Raw genomic sequence first — 18589 nt, forward strand, 5'->3', positions numbered from 1 at the left:
AATTTGGGGTAGTGACCTTTTCTGAGAAATGCTCCACTTAGGGTGTCATAAAGTAGCTCAATCTTATGTACAGTTACTGTCATTTGAGTATTCCCATACTACATTTTCAAGGATCTCTTTAGTACTGCTCACTAGTGGACAGGATCTGTGTGTGATGTGCATCACAGCAGAAGCACGTGAGATGTGCCCAAATTGCACCAGGAAATTCACAAATCCATTGAAAAAAAAGGAATGATCAGGAGATCAAGTTCACGTGGGAAATAATCAAGAAATGCTTTTTCTGCATATTTCACAAACTGTTCATTCCATCTGTTCTATCAGCCTGTTTTTTAGTAAATACCTTGATTTATGTCTCTGTTTCCTTCTCACTAATTACCTACCTGTATATACATTCCTGCAGGAGAAGCAGGGTTTAGAGAGAGATTACACCTTGTATGATACCAGTTAAGACAACTGGAAAGAACTGAAACTTTCAAGTACCCAGGAGTGGCTCTGGTTGTTGAATGGGCAGGGCTTTTATTGCAGAATCTTTAGCACAGAATATTGCTCTCTCTCAGCTTTGTTTCTTTTATTCCTTCATCATGACCATATGTTGCTACAATTCCATCTTTTTATTTGTATTACTGTTGTTATTTATACCTGCAAATGGATGTGGTTGTTTATTACTATTATTATTATTTTTTTATTATCTGCAAATAAGTGAGATCAAACCATAACCCCCTTACTCTAGGCATTATAGAAATATAAAAATCAGAAGATAAAAGTGCAGCATCACATTAGTTACCTGTGGCTGGACGTGCCGACTGTTCAGAGGGACTCAAGTGTCTGTTGTATTTCAATATTTGAACAAACATCAGTTCCTCTCTAATGAAGAACAAGTCATCCTGGAGAGTTAATGAGAAGGCACAGACCATAGAAGAGTGCCTAAGTTTGGTAACAGAGGAAACTGAAAAGTGAAGGGTGGAGGAAGAAGCAATGACTTAATTTCTTAACAGAGAATTTTGGTTGAGTCATGGGTTAAAGACAGTGAACAACTGGGGAGAGCACAAGTTGTGGATTTACTTAAAACTGATAATAAAGTTTGAACCTGGGAGTGCAGATGTGTATAAATTAGAAAAAATAGCTCCTGCAGGAGTGAAACAAGCGGGAGAGCTGTTCTTACAGAATCCCAGAATGGTTTTGGGTGGAAGGGACCTTAAAGCACGTCTTGTTCCACCCCACGTGCCATGGGCAGGGACACCTTCCACTAGACCAGGCAGCTCAGAGCCCCAGCCTGGTCTGGACACTTCCAGGGATGGGGCATCCACAGCTTTTCTGGGAAAGCTGGTCCGGGGTTTCCAAGTTGTTCTTTGTATCCATTAGGCTGGAAAGAGACAGAGTGTGAGGAGAGTTTATGGGGTTGAGCACCTGTGTGTTGTTTGGGTCACAGAATTCAGGAATAAAAGAGTGCATTCCTCTTTTTGGAGGAGCTGCCCTGCAGCTCAAGTGCCTATGGCGCTGTACCTTCCTCCTGGCATTCCGTTCCTGTGGAAGAATCTTTGAATATGACCAGTTTTTTATGTAAGTGCACGTGCGGCTGGCACAAGAGCTGCATTTCCATGCGGGTTTATAATAAATAAACTCATCACTACCGCAAGCTTCTGCTCAAGAAAAGGTTCAGGGACATCCATGGTCCAGTTGGTGGACAAGAAAGGGACCATAGCATGCAGTGCCCTGATTGGCATTTTCTGAAAAAGCCACTGTGGTGTAGAACAGGATTGAAAAGCCTCAGAGAAGGCCCTGGTAACCCTGAGAGGCAGCACAAACCAGGGAATTTTATCAAGTACCCTGCAATAAATGTTTTCCATAGGATTTCCTGGGGTATATTTAATGAGCTCCCCAATCGCATTACACCAGGAATTTCACAGCATTCTGCCAGTCCTTTGAGGGCTTTCTTTTTCAACTAAAAATACCTTTGTTATAAATATCTTGAAATTGAATATAATCCACAGGTTATACCTTTGTGTGATAAAAGATCTTTTATCCACTTTGTACCACGAACTAGTATCAGTTCAAGAACCAAATGCAAACAGTTGTTTGAAGAGTGGTTGTCAGAGGAGGAAATTTTCATATCTTGGAAAAGAGGAATATGTATATTTTTCATGGAGCATTTACTAACTAGGCTGTAATGCAGATATCCTTTGTGCATGAGTTTAAAATTGTTCAGATGAAACTTGCATGGTGTTTGCTGCTGTATATCGCTGCTTGGGAAATAATACACGCTTGGGTTTTTACCTACCTACTTACCCAGTCTTTTCTCATTCCTCTTGAGTTTTACCATTTCAATCTCTTTTCCTTTTGTTTTATTGCTCAGTGTAATTACAGCTACAGTAGTAGTCACCTGGACATGCTTTTTTGATTTTCTGTTACTATTTTTAGTACTTGTATGGCCTCTGTACTGTACACATATTGCTAATTGTATGGTAGTTAATGACTCTCAGTCTCTTCTTTTTCTTACCTTGAGGTGAATGAGGCTGAGTTGCACTTGGAAGTTGTTCCTTTACAGTGAACATCATGCAGCAACTGGGAATAACAATTTGTGCCTAGAAATCTCATGCCCAAATTAAAATTCATTTTTGAAGTCACTTTTTTTTTTTTTTTTCTTTTTTTTTTTTTTTTTTTTTTTTTTTTTTTAAATTTATATTGTGAGTAAATTTCAGGGGGGTTTTTGGTGTTCCTGAAAAGCAATTTTTTATTGTTTTGCCTGCTTTTGAATGATGTAATTATTTCATTCTGAATGTATTTGATTGCAGGGTAATTTGTATTTTCAGGTAACAAGTATAAATTTTCTATCCCTCAGCTTCCACATTCTTTTCCTTTTATGATGTTGAGGGATGATCAATATATACAAAACTACTAAAATGTGTTTTGTTCATGTATAAAATGATTATGGAAAAGTTATGACTTGAAAATAATGAAACCCTACAATAGAGGGGGAAGCTATGGAATGTGCAATTATTGATCAGTCCCTGGATGGGATTTTTGGTCTTTGTTATGGAAGTGCTTTACTTTGGAGGGTTTATCAGTGGGTTTAACTCTGTTATATCAGCTCCCTGTATGAACAAAGCGTATCTGCAGAAGTATTCCTAAATTTATTATAAGGAATGGTTTAATGATTTGGTTTAGCACAAGGCTTTTGTCGTTCTCTGTATCCTACAGTTTTGGGTAAAAGGGGAATGTGGATTTCTCTCTTTCAATGCAATTTAATGTAGATAGTAAATAACTGTAATCCAGGTGTTCTCTTGTCTTACAAACAGTTTTAATATTAATGATAAGACAAGTTCCAGTGAAATTTTAGTGTTAAGTGTTCTTAAAATAGTGAGGCTAGATCCTTTCATTAGGATGTTTTAGTGTGTATTGCTATGTCATGACCAAAAGGAAAATCAAAGTTAGAAAATTACTTTGTATAATGAAGAAATCTCATTTATAGCTAAGAAACATTTTCAGTTCCCCTTCCACCTCTGTTTTGTAAGGACTGTTCCACAGATTCTCTTACACTTCTAGACTAATCTTCCCATGCTGCTGTCATTTTTGGATCTGCACTGGTATATTGAGCTGGAAAACAGTTGTCTACAACAGCACTTTTAACTGCACTTTATGCCTTCTGTATTTTGTTTTTATGACAATGCCTGTGGCATAAAGAGGGAGAAAAAAAGAGAAACAACATTTTTAAAATTTTTTTAAAAAATTGCACAAAATTAGCTCTTTTTTTACTATGTTTTCCTATTTATTCAGTCATTTCATAGTCAAATGGTCAAGTACCTTTATAATGGGGTTTAGGATGTTTGATCACACTGACCTGAAAGGGTAATACAGATATAGAGAGACTGTCATGAATAGACTGTCACAACAGCGTGATCAGTCTTGGAAATGTAAATATCTTCATTCTAAACATCCCTCACTCCAGGTGCAATACCTTCAGAATCTCAACTGAAAAGGGTTTTTTAAATGTCTCTCTTTGCAATCTATTTTCTCCAAAGAGATGATTCCAATGGCACAGGCATTCTGTACCTCAGAAGGCACTTCCCAAACGCTCATCTCTTTAGAAATGTAAAAATAAATTGTAACAGAGAGAGCTGTAGCAGTTTTATTAATGACCTTGGCAGCAGAACCTGTGCAACCTTTATTTATCACATTAGCTCTCAGTTTTCATATTGGCATCCCCTGTGGTACTGCTGCTCTTTGATCTTTCTCTGGTTCTGCTGGGAGCTGGAGATTTGCACCTGAGATGTTCTCTGCAGCACCTTGCACCCCACAGCTGACTCCAGCCTGTCCCTCACTGTCAGCTTCCCCATCTGTTTCCATCTGTATTTGTCTGGGAGTGACTCAAATTAGGCTTTTTCACGGTTCTTTCTCCCGAGTTTGTGCTGATGTGAACGTCTTTGATGAAACAAAGTGGATTTATGTGGTTCTACTTCGTTAATGCTGTTTTGTTTGCTCGTACTGCAAATGTCCTGTCTGACCATACAGCCCCTGGTACCAAGGAGTTCAGAAAAGGACAAACTCCTGTGCATCAAACTGAACCAGGAGTCAATTCCCATGCTAGGAGCTGAGCAGCCTGAATTTAAATGACCTGACACCAGAAAATGCTGTCATTAAGAACAATTTCTCTCTGCAGACAATTAAAACTGGTTAAGATCTGCTCATTTCCCATGTTCCTGCACAAAGAGTTGTCCACGTCCCAACCCCATCATTATCCATGTGCCTGCTCATGGCTGATTTTCTGGGTCAAATTCCCTCGCAGAAAACAAGCCTTTCTGCAGGACTTACTCCTTTTCTCTTCTGTGTGCCCAAGACAAGCCTTTAGTACCTTGCTGGGCCATCAAAGGGTGTTCATTTCACCTCAAAATGCAGAAGGAAATGACTGCCATCCTTCCAGCTTCAGTCTCCTTAAAGTTTATCAGAGAAAGCAAGCATTGGAAAAAGATTAAAATGTAGTGGCAGCTAACAATGTTTTTATGAGACTTCTATCAAATACCTCAGATGTCTCAATATTGCTGATTTTTGCAATTAGAGTGAGAAGATAGGTAAAGAACTTTTAACAGTTTTTGCCTTAATTTTCTTTCCTCTGTTTACTGCATATCTAGCTGTAGGATGGTTTTTTTTCTTCACCAGATGTTTTGATAGCATTTCTGCTATTAGGTTTTGAAGAATGTAATTGTACATGATACAATTTTCTCATGAGCTTGTACTTGAGTGCTTCATGGTGATCCTTTTGCTGGTCTCATTGTCTTAAATTCTCTACACTGTTTTAACGACAGACTTATCGTAATGATTTTACATACAGTGGAAGCATTTGAAAGATTTAATATAAGAATTCAGTTGCAAAGTTGTCTAACTCTAAAATAATTTTCCCCCTTCAATATTGTAGTATTAAATGCAAATTGCCCGTCATCACAAGTTTTAATTACATGAGCTGAATCCTGAGCAGTAATGATGCAAAACAGTGAGAAATATAAAGACTTTTTTTCATGTCTGTCACATGCCAACAGTTTGGAGCTGAGTAGAATATTCAAAGTATAAAGATATATATAGTGTTTCTCTACAAGAATGGAGACACTTATTTTGCAGCCGTTGAAAATGTTGAAAAATTTATTTTTTTAAAAAAGCAAGTTCCTTGAAAAGTATCTTAGTAAGGTAAGCTGTCAGTGCAAGCATTTCTATCTTACATAATTGCTAAAAAGAGATCTGGAAAGAAAAAGAAACAGATGCATCTTTTAAAAGATTAAAGTTGTGTTCCCTGTGACTTACAGTGTGCTGAGGTGATGGCAAGCAGGTGGAAAAGTCAGTTGGGTTCAGCTGTAAAATATATCATTGTGAAGCATGTGTGTAATTAGAAACTGGGGGTTCTTTGCAGTGAGGAAACCTAAGTGTGTATTTACCATATTTATTTAAGTAAAAAAAAAATTACTTCAATAAACATGAAGAACTTCTAAATTATAATGCAATTTAGCCAGTGTGCGACAATTTATGAATCAACTAAAAATCAATATGTATCAAAAAATCAATAATGCTTCTACAGACTCTCCATGCCTTCCCTCTGTAGAGCTTTAGCACTTTCACAGTGTATCCCACCAAAAAATTAAATTTACTTCCCAAAAGAAGGTCAAGCTTAACATGAAAGCCAGTGAAAAGATTTATCTGAATGTCAGGCTGTGCTGGAATAGGCTTAGGAGGAAGGAGAGAAAGGAGCCAGTCTTCTGCAGTGATCTGCAAAGACAAAAGAGAGCCCAAAAGTGTCTGCAAAGGAAAAGAGAGAGCAAAGCTGCACAGGGCTCTTCTCTGAGAATGGCATTGTTTTTGTCTAGAATATCTGATATCTTTCCAAAACTCCTTTTTTTTTTTTTTTTTTGAACAATATCAGTTGTTAAGCATAACCACCTCTAAGCCTTGCAATCTATTAAATCCTTAGGAAGGCATCAGATAGCAGCAGTTCTTGGAACTGTATGAGGGTAACGCTCTATTGCACCTCCCTAAAGATAACTCATGTTGAAATTCATAAATAATTCAAAAATACTTGAAAAAAAAACCCCATGATTCATTGCACAATATACAACAGAGACAGATGAAAAGTGACTACTTCCTGCTGTTTCCACAAGGAGAGTTTGAGGGTCTGTAGTAAACTTGATCATATTTACAGCAGGTTGAATAAGCAATTGAATTTCATTCAGGTGTTGGTTTCCGTTTTTGATGGATTTGCTGAGTCTGCTTCCATGGACTCCTTGTGTTTCCTTGTGCGCATGGAGAGTGTTCCGAATCCCAATTGAGGGAATATTTGCATACTGATATTCGCACAAGGAAATTATAGCAGGATATCTGTGCATAATCCAGGCACCTGGCTCCTGGAACACGTATTCTGAATATAAACAATATTAAGGGCTTTCTAAAGGACAGGAGATTCTCCTGTCCCTTTAGGACCACTCTTATTCTTTGACTCTCATGCCTGCTTACACACACACAGATGTGGATGTATTTCTGCAAATAAATACCTGGTTATAAAGTTCAACATTTAAAAAGTTAAGATGCTAATATACCTTTGATTAAACTTGTTCTATTTTTTGATAAATTAGAAAGGAACTCTGGAATTAAGGTTGCAGAGATAATAACAGGAATCAAATGCACAAAGGTGTAGGTTTAAACTAAGTAAGTCCCTACTCTGAGCGTTGTCAGTGTTGGCAGAGTCCTGCTGACCCTTCCATGAGGCTTCTTGTTGGTTTTGTGGAAGCACTGCTGTCATTGGTGTAGCTCTTGAGAAGATGCTGGTGGTCTCTTTCATGGGTTACTGTGTTAATAGCTGACATTTATTAACTTTCCCGTCCTAATTGGATCCTTTCAGATGTTCAGCCAACTGGTCAGGCACACAGTGTGAGAGGCCAGCTCCCAAAAGCAGCAAGTCTGACAACATCAGCACCAGTAAGTACTTCCAATGTCTGCTGTCACTTGTCAAATTTGGCTCACTTGAAGCCTTGTGCTATTTTAAGATGTGAGTTTGTGTCATGAAAAATGCTGGTTACTTGTATTTTTTTCTTAAAAAAAAAAAAAACCAAAATGTAGATACTTTTCACTTTTTGATTGCTGTTTGGTGTTGCACGAGGTGGCTTGGGTGCAGTTCTTAGGCTTTACACTCCCTGCCCCAAGGGCCAGCTGCACTTTTCTTAAGAAAATCATACCAAGTGACAAGCATTTGGCCATATCAGCCCTGTGCAGGGATCTAGTGGGAGACCTCTGACCATTTAAATCCTACTGAAATCATCAAAGATAGAGCTGTAAGTAGTGCATAACTTTTGTATTGGCCGTCTGCAGAGGGCGTGAATTTTACCTACTGTGAAAATCATCCCGAAAGTAAGAATAGCTCCTGCTGAATTTGTTTAAACACGTCTGTAAGCATGAAAGGATGGCACTGCTGCACTCTTGGCAGCTGAAACTGGACAAGGTTCCCTGCAGAGTGCTGAGTTTGCTGCTGGTGCCCTGCTGTACCTGCCTTGGTCACATTTAGCCCAGCTGGAGCAGCACAGTGAGCTGCCCTCTATTCAGGTCAGCTTGGGGCTTGGATGGAACCTGCCAGAACACTCACGAGCTGGAAGTAGGCAAAAAAAGCAGGCAAAACATGGATCACTGCTTCACTGGGAGGGTAGAACAGCTGCAGTGTGGGGAATGGGCTTCTCCTAGACCCCAGGCTGCACCATGGCCACCAAATGGCAACTCATGCCTTGTGGGATGTTTTTCAGGGGATTTTCCCTGAATGTTTATATGCCAAGACAAAATTAACCTTTTTTTCCTTTTGGGGCACCTAAGTAGAACTTAATGCAGTTATTTGTCAAATGTTTTCTTAAAAGAGCCTTGTTCTAATATCATTTACATGCTGAGTCTTCGTAAGTTGAAGTGAATTCGGGATTCTTCAAGTTTTTACTCAGTGCTTTCATTTTGTGTCTGATAACCTGACTTGCCTTTCAGGCAGAAAGCCTTCAGGCAGAATTTAAAGCATTTTTCAATTCTTTATTTGGACTGTGTTTAATGTAGAGCAGACACTGCCAGCAGCTCTTTTTTTTTTTTTTTTTTTTTAATAAATCAATAGATGTTGCCAGTAAAACAAGCAGCAATATTTTTGTTTTCCACCTGTTAAGGACTGTGATATTACAGAAAATACACAGCCACTCCACACCGGCTTTATGCTGGATTCCTGCTTTTATAAGTCTTGTATTTATAACATAAAATTATTTGGTGCATGTATTTCTTTACGAGCAGGTACTTAAAGTAAGGCTCAGAAATAAGGATATAGTTGCTGGCCTTATTTTTGCAGATAGCCACATTTCAGTAAAATTATCTGCCAAAATAATGTGAATCCCATTTTGTTCTTCCCTGTTCCCTCTTTTCTTTTAACACTGCAGTCTGATCTGTGCACTGTTTTTCTGCTGCATTAAGCATTATTGTAGTCTTTGTGACTGCCCATATCAACATAACAAAATTGTTGGCTCTCAAGTACAATGCAGTAAAATGCAGCAAAACGCAGGAATGCACCAACCGTCTACAAATGAAGATTGCTCACTGTTTTTTATTTGCCCACAAATAAAGACAGTAGGTATCTATAAATACTAATTAATTCTTCTACCAGAGCCAAGCCTACTGGAAATTTTAAATTCCTGATTGTGTAACCTAAACTGCTGAAGATGCTGGTGGCAGTCAGTGGCCGTGCCACTCCAGTCCAAATTGTTCAGCAATTCCAGACTTTCATGGACTTTTGCTGCAAACGAGGGCAGAGAATTAGTCCAAAGTATATTGGTATCCAAAAAAAGGAAACTCCTGATTTGTGAAAGTACTTGTGTGTACGCTATTATCTGTAACAAAGTTGGGGGTTTTTTTTGATCAGCATTAAAATCTCAAACCGATGAGTGAAGCTCAACACGTGAAATTGCATTGTTGGTGTGGGAAATTATTCTCTTTTAATTAAATTGTTTTACAGCCGTGAAGCCATGATTATTCAATGATATTTCCTTCTGTTTTAGGAAGCATAGCAATCATTGTTCCTCTTGTTTTACTGGTGACTTTGATCACTACTCTTGTAATTGGACTATTTCTTTGCAAAAGGAAACGAAGGTAAGCAATTTTATAATGATTTACAAAGTTTAAAAAAATTAAAGTATTTGCATCTTTCTGATATACAAAAAAATCACTTTCTGTGAGGAACAAAAACACAACAAATGACCCAAGGCTTGTTTCTGGAGGCAGCAAATCAGTTACAGTTTGAATCTTGCTGGAAAAACCGCGTCTGTTATTGGTACTTGGGTTCCTCATGCAGTAGATAAAAACGTTGCAGTTCTTACCCCCTTTGCTCAATCCTGACAAGGCTGTATGAGTGTTAATAACTTTATCCAGAGACTTAGAGAACTTAACAGAATTAAGGTATTTCATTGAAGCCACATACTCACGTTTTGAGTCTTGTTTACATCTTTGAGTTATACTGAAGATGTAAACAGGACTCAAAATATTTACTGTAGAGTCCCAAACTTTTTCCTCATTACTGCGGTCCTTTAGTATCTTGCACAGAAAGCCAAATTCCAGCACTGAGCAGGGAATATGTTGTTCTCTTGAATTTAGCTGCCTTGGAGCTGATAATGAGCTTGAGGACTTGTGTTTGACTTTTTGACTTTGGGCATTCCTTCCAAGGCCATGTTTGGTGGCCAGGGGAGGCAGGAGTGCTTCTGCTTGATGAGGCACCTGAGAGAGCTGCTACCCTGCCCATGTTCAGGGAACATCATGTTGATGGTGATGCAGATTTAGCAAGGGAAGTTTCTGGTAATAAGGACATGGCCCACTAGGGAAGGTGGAGTGGGAATCCGAGAGCAAATCATTTACTTCAGGCCCCTAGCTGTCCTGCTTGCTGGCCTTGAGCAGCTGTGTTCCTTCCTCCTGGGGCTTCTTACCCCACATCTGAAACCAAGATCATGTCTCTTTGTTAAGTCCTTTAAGTCCTGATAAGTGATGAACCTGCTGTTTCTGCAAACGTGGCCGTTTACGAGACAATTTCAGTGCTCCAGGCTAAAAGAGTCTTTTCAGTTACTATGATCTGGCATCACATGCAGCCTCTCTCTCTCCCCCCTGCAAACTCTGGTGTAAGCTAGTGAGCATCAATTTTTAAAACCTTTTTGTAAAGCCAATAAGATAAATACATTTGCTGACCATTCTGTTAGTAATGCTGACCCTGCCAGACTCTGGGGATGTCATTATGTGCTGCTGCACCTAAAGCACCAAGTTTACTGATAGCCAAATCCTGAAACCAGTTGCTGCTCTGTAAATTATTTAGGTTGCTGAGAATCACTTGGTAAATAATAGATTTTTCAGTAAAGAAACAGAACTAGCCTCAATAAAGGGCTTTCTTCTTAACATTATATTTGAAAATGTATTTCAGAGTTATTTTATCACTTCAGAGAAGCCTGTCAAGTATTAAACTAGGTGTAGCTGGTCAACACTAGCATGCTACTGTTAAGTGCCTATTTTAGGAAATCTTTTTTCAATGACATTTCTGAAAAATACAGATCATTTAGTATATTGGATTTCAGACACAGACTTCATCTTACTCTGCCAACAAGAGGACTCGACTGTTATCATCCTGACTGTGACCTCCCTATTATTCCCTTGTAATTCTAGAGAACATATTGCATTGGGGAAAAATTACCCTCTTGAGGTTATTTCAATTGCTTGGGCCTGAAATCACCTCCTTAGCTAAAAGAAATGAATTCAGCAACAGAAACAATTCAACTCAACCACTTATCTTTACTGATACCTAATTCAAGGTTAAAAATAAGATTCTGCCTTTTATTAAAGCTTGAAAGAAAATTCAAGTTGAACTTCAGCATTCCAATCACCACTGGCAGGGAATACAAACTGGAACAATGAGAAGTTCATACATTTTTAATGCATCCTGATGAAACCATTTGCTTGCCCTCAGTTTACAGCTGACTTTGGGCAACTGGTTTGGAACAGAAGTGAAATGAATGAGCATGGGGATGTGACTCATGTTCTCTCTGTCTTCATTCCTGCAAGGAATCTGCAATGACTTTGCAAGGCTTTCCTTGGAAGTCAGGGAAATCTGGAAATAACTGGAGGAAGTCAGGGTTGTAGACAGCGAGTTAGCACTTTGTATGGCTTCATACCACTGCTGAGAAAACTGAGAAAAACAATAAAATCCTGCTTCCAGCTTCTGTGAGATCTATATGTAGACTCAGATTGCTACTTTGCCTGGAAAATGGAAGGATTTTATGATTGCCTCTGCAGGAAACGCTTTTTCATCCTGTTGACCTTAGAGATTAAAGAGAAACAAAATACCCAATGACTTGCTTGAAAGTTCACTATCTTGTCTCTTTTTTTTGTATGTTTATGCATTACAGGACAAAAACTATCAGAAGACAACCCATGATAAATGGAGGAATAAATGTAGAAATTGGCAATCCATCATATAACATGTATGAGGTGGGCCATGACCACAGTGAAGGTGGTCTTTTAGCCTCAGATTTTACTCTAAATGCAGAAAAGGTAAATTCTTTTCTCTTTCTATTGGCAAAGCCATTTTATGACTTGCAAAGGTTTTGTCTTTAAATGTAGCAAATAGAAATGTAGAACAATGACATTTAGACTTAGTTAATGAATATAAAACCAAGTTAGATTTCGTTAGAATAAATGTCATGTATATATTAACAGCTGTTTTGTAGTCTGATGCTGTCTGATGGTCATTTTTCCTAGTGCCTGTATTTTATCAAAACAGAGTTAGAAATCAACTGAAAAATGATTGGGGTTTTTGGGTTTTTTTTTTTTTGTCAAGGCAGACGTGTCTATGAGCTGCCAAACCACAACCCGTCCTTTTATCCTAGTGGCAAATATTTATAATTGGAAATACGTTATTGGCCAGCCTCTGTCTCAAGCACAAAAGAGCTCATGCACACATATGAGACTAACTTACTTCACATGCGAAAACTTTCCCGAGGCACAGGGAGCTGGGATTCCTGACGGGGCAGATAGATTAAATGTTTGCACAAAGCTAGTAAGTATTATCATTCCCTTGTAAGAGACGCTGTCAGTCCTGCAGCACCGCTGCAGTGATTGAAGTCCCTGAGTGATGTGACACGGGATGAGCGGGGTAATGCCGCGCTATCTCTCCCAGAGCTCCCTAATCAGACACACACCAAAGGGCAGCCATCACTCTGTGGCATTTCTGACAAAGCAATGAGGGGATTACTGATGGCTCTAGGAATGCCATCGCTGAATCACACAGGCAAAGTGCTCAGTGCAGGAGGTAAGCTGAAAATGGGGTTACTCACTGGAGGCAGAGTGGCTGAGCCAGTGCTTATTGTGAAGTCTGGCCCTAATCCTTAGTGGAAAATGGTCGTAAAATGCTGAATTTTATTCTCATATTGAATGTAAGGGTTTTTTTTTTGTGCTGAGGATTACCTGGAAGGAGGTTTTTTGTAAATGTAGATCACTCTAAAATGATGTTTTTAGTTGGTGCACTGTTTGCTTAACAGTGTTGATAAGTACGCATGGAAAATGCTCTCTTAGCACAGAAACTGAAATTTTCTGTTTATACAGGCCAGATACATAGGGGGAGGGTCCACTGCATTCAAGCTTCCCCACACAGCTCCATCAATCTACCTAAACTCTGACTTGAAAGGACCACTATCAACAGGGGTGAGAAATGATGATCCAAGCCCATTCCATTCCACCACAGCCCCTTTCTAAAGATAGTTTGTCTGTCATTTTTGAGTAGAGACATTTTCTGTTTGTTTTTAATTTTGTTTTTCTTCTTTTAATGGAATGAAGAATGACAGTACATAATGCATTTTCTATCTGAAATAAAGGGTGCCTCTTTGCATACAAAATTTAATCTGTACCCATCATTGTAACATGATCTAAAACTGCAAATGTGTCTTTGCAAAGGAATACAAAAACAGTAAGCAATGAGATGCTTTGCCATAACATTATATAAGTTTACCGTGGCCTTCACAGCCTTGTATCCTGATATATTTGCAATTTTTATGGAATTACAGGCATTTAGTGAAGTTTATCAAACTGAAAGATGGTCCCAAGTAATGGAAACAGGTGTTTTTATTTTAAAGGAGTTTGATGCACACAAAAATTAACAATTTCCTTCAATATTTGCAAAGCATATTTTAATTGTTCGGATTTCAATGGATTCGTATCATAAAAGAGCTCCTTCTAAAACATTGGATTTTTTACTACAACTTAGTATGAGGTTTGCAAACATTAAGATTTAAGATACAAAAGGGACATCAGTACCACATTCATTTTCGTGTGCCTCGATATATATCCATCTTTTGTGCCATTCACGTTCTTGCATGACTGTAATATGTTGTATTTGGAAGTTTAATAATTTTTATGGGGTGTGTTTTTTCTGATGGAGCACAGAACCATGGATGATGAAAGCCAGAATATTCACCCATCTATAACTTTTTCTCTTCAATTCTGGTCACTCCAGCTTCCTTCTGTACCACACTGTACTGCCTTGTTCAATCAGTACCACTCAAAGAGGTATCATGAGGCAGACCCTACTATTATATATAATTTCAATAACTCAATAAGGCACTGCACAGATGTGGGGAGTCTCTGTTCTGTAGTGGTTATCATCCTTAATAACAGTTGTCAATGAAGTAAAAAAGTCCTGACAATTGAAATTGAACTAAAGTTCTGATTATAAACATGACCACAAAAATAAAGATCTACGGGGACAAGCAGGTAGAACTGAGAGAACTTACGCAAGGAAGGCGGAAAGGAGAAAGGAAAGGACAGGAAAGGAAAGGAAAGGAAAGGAAAGGAAAAGGGAAAGAGGAAAGGAAAGGAAGGAAACGGAAAGGAAAGGAACAAGGAAAGGAAACGTGAATAAGGAAAGGAACCTCAAGGAACATTGCAAGTGACATTACAATGTACACCATTACACTTCCGTACTAACTTCCTTCCCTTCCCTTCCCTTCCCTTCCTTCCTTTCCTTTCCTTTCCTTTCCTTTCCTTTCCTTTCCTTCTGTTTTTAATTAAATAAATGTGGCTCTCTTTGTTCTGCCTCCATTCCAGGAAAGTCTGGATCATGAGGCCATCACTTTGCCATTGGTAATAGATGGAATGGGCAGCTTTTAACTCACGGAGCAGCCGCTGTAGCTGTCCAGCCTGAGGAATATCTGAACCCTGGGCTCAGAAAGAGAGTTGAGCAACAAGGAAAGGAAGAACTAAGAATCCTTCATTCCTTGTTTCCCAGGGTGTATTGAGGATATTTTCAAGTCAGGAAAACCTACCCAGTTCTGGTTTGGCCAGTTCAAAGTTCAGCCACTTCTTATTGGGCCAAACAAATTAATTTCCCTTTCTTAGAGCTTGTTTGTGTTCCACTCAGTATCTGTGCAAGCAGAGCAGTGCTGATTAATTAGGTATAAAAAGAGGAGGATTTTGACCACAAGGTGCCCTTTGCTGTTATCATGAGTGAAAGCTGAACTCTAACTGGACAGCAAAGTTCTTCCAGAGACAATAAAGGCACAAAAGTAGGAAGGAGGTAGTGGAGACTCAGGGGATTTCTCACACAATAAAGTGCTTTGCAGCATTGAAAATGGACTTGTCCTATGCTGAAGTGCCACTTGTTTCAACGGATGTTTTTCATTACAGTCCAAACCACCAAAATTGCTGAGAAAAGGCTTCTCAATTTGTAACTACTATGATATATTAACAGTTATGCTGGTTTATTATTAAAGTTTAATTTACATGACAAAAGTCTTGAATTTTTTTGGTCAAATCATGTTGTGTATTTGGGCCACAGAATTCGAAAACATGGTCAGCTATTGATGGGATGCTGATGTCTTAGAACAGGTAATATATGGAAACTGTTGGCTGCAGTTTTCTACTGTTAAACTTGTCACATGGTCTCACAGTGCACCTTCTCTATAAACTCCTTCATATCTATTCCGAAATCTTCCAGTGTAATAAGGTGGACAAGTCAACCTCAGAGACATTTTTTTTCAAGGTTTTTCATTTAATTTTCATCAATGTTTTTATGGGTTTAATATCATAATATGCTGCATGTCATGTCATTGGTTACTTTAATAGCATGTCTCATTGTGAATTTAATTTTCAACTAAATAATTAACTCATCATCAGGTTTGCAGACGTCCAGGTATCTATTAAATATGTCCCGTTGTATTTTATGTGTACTTGTTCTTGCTTTAACAAAGCCATTTCCATTTCCATAAACGCTAATTTTGATTCAATCTGACTGATCCAATGTTTGCTTGATTTCTCTGCAGCCAACAAATTACGCCAATCCAGTATATGCAAAGTTATACGTGGATGGACAAAACTGTCGAAACTCCTTAGGAAGCGTTGATGAAAGAAGAGAACTTCTTCCAAAGAAAATAGATATTGGGATAAGGGAGACTGTGGCATAATCTGCTGTTACCTTTTATACTCTGTATAAATGTATAAAATATAAGGATTACTTTTCTATGTACCAACAGTATTATAATTGTTTTGGCATCAGCATTACCTCTGTTTTTCGTTTGGTTGATTGTTTTCTGGGTTTTTCTTTTGCTGATGACTTTTGACTGACCATTTGTAAGGTATTTTTATGAAGAAGAAACTGCACTACGGTACAATTTACAACAATGCTGCTGAAATAACACACCTTTAAATTTGTTAAAATGGCAAACAACATATTCGTTTGTAGCGTGAAAATGAGCAATCTATTTTCTATGAACTTTTTTGGTTCTACTTAATCGATGAAGATGGTATCTGCACTTTTTCATTATGTAGTCTGGAAGCTGTAGTACAGTGTGTAATTTTGTTTATTTTAAATGGTGAAAGAATGATTGAATGGTCTACTCTCTTCTTTGTGCCCATTAGAACTTCTCTTCAGATCCTGATGAAGCTAGATAACTTTTCACGAACAAACATAACTTGCTTTTAATTTAGCTTTAGGTTGCCAAGAAGCAAACGAGACTATAGAAGTGAAACATCTAATGATCTGCATGAACATAATGATTATGTTTCAGAAATTCAGTGACTGTACATGATATACTAAACATATATACCATGTAAACAAGCTTTGTATTTATTAAAACCTTATAGAACATAGTAACGATATATCTTGGAAGCTGAAACCTTACTTGCTGTGGGACAAAGCATTCGAACTCCAACAGTCCTGTAGGACAGTAGCCACCCTAGAGCACAAGAGGGCATTGCCTACACATGCTTTACATGTTTATTCACTTAATCACACGCAGTTCTCATGGATTAATAACTCCCCAACACATACCGAGCAGTAGGGAAAAAGCCAGACCCCAAACCTTAAGCACACTCAGATGATCACAGCATTCGGGTTTGACTATGACAAGAAAACCCCCCTCTAGCACCTGTTTAGTGACGTTAAAGGATTGGAAACGCAGCAGTTTCTTTAAATTAAGGTAAACTGTGGTATTGTGGAGGTAGAAGGAACTGGGCTGCATATTAGTGAAACCTTAGCGAAGCCCAAGGTTCAGTGTTCGGGGTTCGATATCAAAGTCCAAGTATCAAAAGTGAAAAGCATCAGTATCAGTTTCCAGCACTTGGTCTGACCTGGCCTGTTTTCTGTTGTTGCTAAGAGGCAAAATCCGACTCACCTTTTTTAATTTTGATGGAAATAAAGAATACAATTACTTTTGGGTTTGAACTGAATCAAAATATTTTATACATAACGTTAAAGGCACAAAAGACGTATTCACACATATACTGTGGAGGACTCTTCCTTCCTCTGCTAGACATGACTGACTTTTAGCTATCATAGTATATTAACCTAACAGATTAAATATGTTTGTGGTTGCTCTTTATTCCCTTTGTACAAGCATTACAAAAATAACTGCTGTTTTATAAGAGATTTTTGTTGTACTATTGTGCATGCATACTACCTATTTCTAAACTTTGCCATATTGGGGCCTTTATAAAAACTCTTGATTTATGTAATACTAGTGCAATTTTGCTTGAACAATGTTATGCATATCATAAACTTTTTCAGGTTCTTGTTTAAGTACATTTTTTTAAATTGAACAGTATTTTTCATTTTGGTTATAATAGTCATTTTGCCTATGTTTCTACAATGAAGTGTTAAATACTTTATAAAAAAATTGTTGACTGATTTATTTAAATGAAAATCTACATACTTAATTCAGTGTGTTGACTAATTTTTAAATTTAACTTATAAGATGAAAGCTAAAGAAAGATCAAATTGAAGCGAAAGAACATTACTTTGTACAAATTGCTAAATCCCTTTTCATAATGAAAATTTTTGCTTTTTATACAAATTCTATTTGAATGTTTTTGCAGCTCTGCACGTGTTTGGATGACTTAGGTGTATAGCTGTATATTAATGTCAATAGAATTTTAAAGCTATTATTTTTTCTATAAAAATACTGTATTAAATAGTTTCATACCACACAGCTACGATTCCACAGGTTCTGCCTTTGTTCTGCTGACATCATCAGAGATGGAGTAGGCTCTCATTTTTATTTTTTTAATTTTTTTTTTTCCACAATTACTGTTGTTATGAGATGTAAGTAGTTAAACATTTCAGAAACTTTACCATTCATTTTCTGGCAGGGAATCTCTTATTTTCAAAACTCCGGTAGATCCAAATTTTATCTGGTGGCTGTAGAAGTAACATGAATTTTAAAACTTGAATCCTTACACAGGCCTGAGGAATTTTGCTTATTGTGATGTCTCACTTTCCCTTCACTGAGGCATTTTATTTACTTTACACTTGCTTGGGAGCTACTTACTTTATAAATAATAAATTTATTTCCATGTAAATAGTTGATGTTAGTGGAGCTATTAAATATTCGATATAGATCAGAATGAGGCCATAAATACATCGGCAGAATTTTGATGGAGATACCGAGCTCTGCCATTGCCATACTTAATAATCTTTAACTTGCACATAGGTGTAATAATCCACAATGGGGTTTTGTTTGCCTTTTTTACTTTGCCAAGGTTCTCCACAGGAACTGTTTCCACGACCCTCAACAGCCCCAGAATC

At 37.8% G+C, this 18589-nt stretch overlaps 1 protein-coding gene across 1 annotated transcript in view; it reads left to right on the top strand.

Annotated features, from left to right (window-relative positions):
• LRP1B (LDL receptor related protein 1B) overlaps window positions 1-17681 on the top strand; it is a 498089-nt gene extending 480408 nt beyond the window's left edge. The window contains exons 88-92 of the mRNA XM_058421333.1: window positions 7376-7452; window positions 9543-9633; window positions 11925-12069; window positions 13120-13218; window positions 15831-17681. Of these exons, the coding sequence (XP_058277316.1) occupies window positions 7376-7452; window positions 9543-9633; window positions 11925-12069; window positions 13120-13218; window positions 15831-15971 (553 nt within the window). The 3' untranslated portion in view covers window positions 15972-17681. The remainder of the gene's footprint in view (window positions 1-7375; window positions 7453-9542; window positions 9634-11924; window positions 12070-13119; window positions 13219-15830) is intronic.
• Window positions 17682-18589: the final 908 nt, after the last annotated feature.

This window comes from Hirundo rustica, chromosome 7 (assembly GCF_015227805.2).
Source record: "Hirundo rustica isolate bHirRus1 chromosome 7, bHirRus1.pri.v3, whole genome shotgun sequence".
In the NCBI taxonomy this organism is placed as follows: domain Eukaryota; kingdom Metazoa; phylum Chordata; class Aves; order Passeriformes; family Hirundinidae; genus Hirundo; species Hirundo rustica.